This window comes from Carlito syrichta, unplaced genomic scaffold, assembly GCF_000164805.1.
Source record: "Carlito syrichta isolate Samal-C Ts95f unplaced genomic scaffold, Tarsius_syrichta-2.0.1 Scaffold89673, whole genome shotgun sequence".
Lineage (NCBI taxonomy): Eukaryota > Metazoa > Chordata > Mammalia > Primates > Tarsiidae > Carlito > Carlito syrichta.
The window spans coordinates 34706-38427 of NW_007033769.1; the positions used below are offsets into that span (position 1 = coordinate 34706).

Below are 3722 nucleotides of genomic sequence, written 5' to 3' on the forward strand. Positions count from 1 at the left end.
GGTCGAGGCTGCGGTGGCCAGGAGCGGTCACTGCACTCCAGTCTGGGCGATAGAGTGAGATGCCAACTCAAGGAAAAAAAATAATAAATAATAATAATAAATAAATAAATAATACTTTCATAGTAAAAATTTTACATATATGTATAAATAAATAAACGTGTTAAAGACTTGAGAAGTAAAGTCATATTTCTAACTTTCCAAACAACATATCAATGATAAATTTATGTGAGAAATATATACGTAACATGCTCAACAATTTTATTATCTGTTACAGATGAATCATACCATCTAGGGGTCTTTTGTCAATGTGCTTCATTATAAAAAGTATAAAGAAAGGCAAGCCAATTTTATCCCATTGACAATTTCTGAATTACCAAGTAATCTAAATCAAAAGTTCACCAACATTTGTGTCTCAATATCTCTATTCACAAACCTGAGATGTAAATTCAACGGGCCATTTTAATAAATAATGTAAGCAATCACTGAAATACATTTAGCCAAGAAATACTTAATTTGGCTAGGCATGGTGGCTCACGCCTGTAATCTCAACATTTTGGAGGCTGAAGTGGGAGAACTGCTTGAGTCCATGAGTTCAAGACAAGCCTGGGCAACACAGCAAGACAATCTTGTTTCTACAAAACATCAAAAACATTAGCCAGGTGTGTGGTGGCATGTGCTTGTAGTCCCAGCTACTCGGGAGGTTGAGATAAAAGAATTGCCTGGGACCAGGAGGTCAAGGATGCAGTGAACCATGATCATGCCATTGCACTCCAGCCTGGGTGACAGAGTGAGGTCTAGACAAAAAAAAAACCAAAACAGACATACTTAATTTGGTCTTTGTTGGTATGACCATATATTACCGACAGCTTTATTTATTTATTTATTTTATATATTTTTTATTATAAAGATGTGGGGTATAATTCAGAATTAGGTATACAAACGTTGATTATGCAGGTACCCTTGTATTACTGACAGTTTTAATATGTTTACATGCTCAATATGCCTAATGTAGGAATAACAACAGTATATTACGGTCAACTGTCAACTAAAAATTCATGAGTAAAGCAGAGATTATAGAATACCTTATAACTAGACTTTTCCATTCATGGCCTTCCTCATTTAAAATGTTAATATTTTGAAATGGGTTTCCTATCATAATTTTTTGCCTAAAATTTCATGGAATGCAAGACTAACATCCACCATGCAACCTTTATTTATTTATTTATTTGAGTTGGAGTCTCACTCATCGCCCAGACTGGAATGCAGTGGCACGCTCACAGCTACCGCAGTTTTGACCTGCTGGGCTCAGGTGATCCTTCCGCCTCAGTCTTCCAAGTAGCTGGAACTACAGGTATACGCTATCACGCCCAGATAATTTTTTGATTTATTGTAGAGACGAGGTCTCCCCAAGTTGTCTAGCCTGGCCTCGAACCTCTGGGGCTCAGGCAATCCTCTCACCTCCGTCTCCCAAAGTGTAGGGATTACTGGCTTGAGCAAGAAAAAAAAAATCCATAATGATGAAATATAGGGCAGGTGTGAGCCATATATGTATTGTATATGCATATAATATATAAACAATGTATTATACATATACAAATGGAGAACCTTCCCCCACCAAAAAAGAAAAACAGGAATTATTTTTTTGGAGGGTGGGACCCTTACAGTATAGGCTTCCCCCACTAGGTAATTGTTATAGGAACCCACCAGCATCAGTGTATCAGGTAGCGTTGTTATGGGAGGCCGCATTTGGTTTCAGTAAATTTTTTTCTGGAGACTTTATTGATGCATTTCATGATGGTAAATCCCATTGTAAATTCATAGACTTTTCCCCACCCATTTCATGGACTTTTTTTTGTTTCCCCAGATGAAAAAAGACAATCTTCAAAGGGATATGTTTGGCTGATGTGGAAGAGATGAAACCAAAAAATGGCAGAAGCACTAAAAGGCATAAAAATTAACAAGTTCAAAAACTGTTTTCAGCAGCAGAAAAAAGCATCTTGAGCCGGGATTGGTGGCTCAGCCTATAATCTCAGCACTTTGGGAGGCTGAGGAAAGTAGACTGCCTGAGCCCATGGGTTCAAGACCAGCCCAGGCAACTTGGCAAGACCTCGCCTCTACAATAAATCAAAAAATTAGCCGGACGTGGTAGTGCACACCTGTAGTTCCAGCTACTTGGAATGCTGAGGCGGAAGGATCGCTGGAGCCTAGCAAGTCAACAATGGGGTGGCCATGAGTGTGCCACTGCACTCCAGCCTGGGCAGCAGAGTGAGTCTCTAACTCAAAAACAAAACAAAACAAAAAAAAGGCCAGGCTCAGTGGCTCAGCTTGTAATCCCAGCACTTTGGGAGGCCAAGGCGACTGGATTGCCTGAGCCCATGGGTTCAAGACCAGCCCAAGCAACTTGGCAAGACCTCATCTCTCCAATAAAATAAAAATAGCCAGGTGTGGTAGCCTGTGCGTTTGTAGTTCCGGCTACTCAGAAGGATGAGGCGGAAGGGTCACTGGAGCCCAGAAGGTCGACATTGGAGTGGCCATGAGCGTGCGTGCCACTGCACTCCAGCCTGGATGAAGGAGTGAGACTTCAACACACACACAAAAAGGGGCATCTCGATAGGTATATTGCATCAGATGAAGAGTGCTTTAAAGGTGACTAAAGTTTAAACATATAAGAATAAATGCACAATTTTTTATAAATAAATTATGGGGGGTTTTTTTGAGGGGGAGGAAGGTCCTCTCTGTATGGAAGTATATACATTATGTACAAATAAAATACCACCTACCATTTAGTTAAAAAAAGAATTTTATATTAATAGAATAAAGACTAGGTCTGACTGTGTTGCCCAGGCTGGTCTGGAACTTCTTGTCTCAAGCAATCCTCCTACCTTGGCCTCCCAAAGAGCTAGGATTACAAGTGTGAGCCACTGAGCCCAGCCCATGCAATCCACGCCATCTTTATATATGTACATGGGTAACAAACTCAAAACCAAACCACATACAGTTATAATAATCACTTGCTTTTTCCTACATGACATTAAATGTTAACGAACCACAAAAGGAAAAGTTGTTTTCACTACAAAGTATATAATTTAAGTTGCCCAGTCTATATCATTCCTCAATAGTAGAGAGGAAACAAAATTTTACCTGTAGAGCGTACAGGAAGATTCTGAACTTTGATCCCAAAACTTTTACGGGGCTCATCTTTTTCCAGGGATGAAAGCAACTGGGAAGTGGGTGCTGGCACCGCTGCAGATTGAACTGATCGGGCTGGAGAGTCATCACTTGAACTACTGCTGGAATCACTGCTGCAGAAAGGCAACACCAGCACACTTTAGTGGGAAGACATACAGAAAATGAGTAGCATTATAAAACTTCTTAAAACTGACAAGCAGTAACAACTAGCAGGTCTAAACTTTAGGACTGGTATTTCTCGAGGCCCTACATTCTCCACATAAACCACATACTCTACCTTCAGAAGGCAGAAGACAATAAACACACAGAAGCAAAAGTAACATTCTTTTACCACCACATGTCACCAAGGCAAGTGTTGGATTCTATAAAAAGTTGAAACAGTTTTTTCCAAATGAAATAAGACTAGTGAATGCAATTCACTTAATGTAATAATAATAAAATAGTGGATATATGGCTTTTGGATTCAGTGATCTAGAGTCAAATCTTAGCTCAGACATACAACACAATATCCTTGGGCAAATCACTTAACATGT

General features: G+C 39.7%; 1 protein-coding gene across 1 annotated transcript in view; it reads right to left on the bottom strand.

Moving 5' to 3' along the window:
- The window catches only part of SPEN (spen family transcriptional repressor), a gene marked incomplete at its 5' end in the record, with an annotated part of 35443 nt that extends 32141 nt beyond the window's left edge, over positions 1-3302 (bottom strand). Inside the window, one exon of the mRNA XM_008058072.2 lies at positions 3142-3302. Within this exon, the coding sequence (XP_008056263.2) occupies positions 3142-3302 (161 nt within the window). The remainder of the gene's footprint in view (positions 1-3141) is intronic.
- Between the last annotated feature and the right edge of the window lie 420 nt (positions 3303-3722).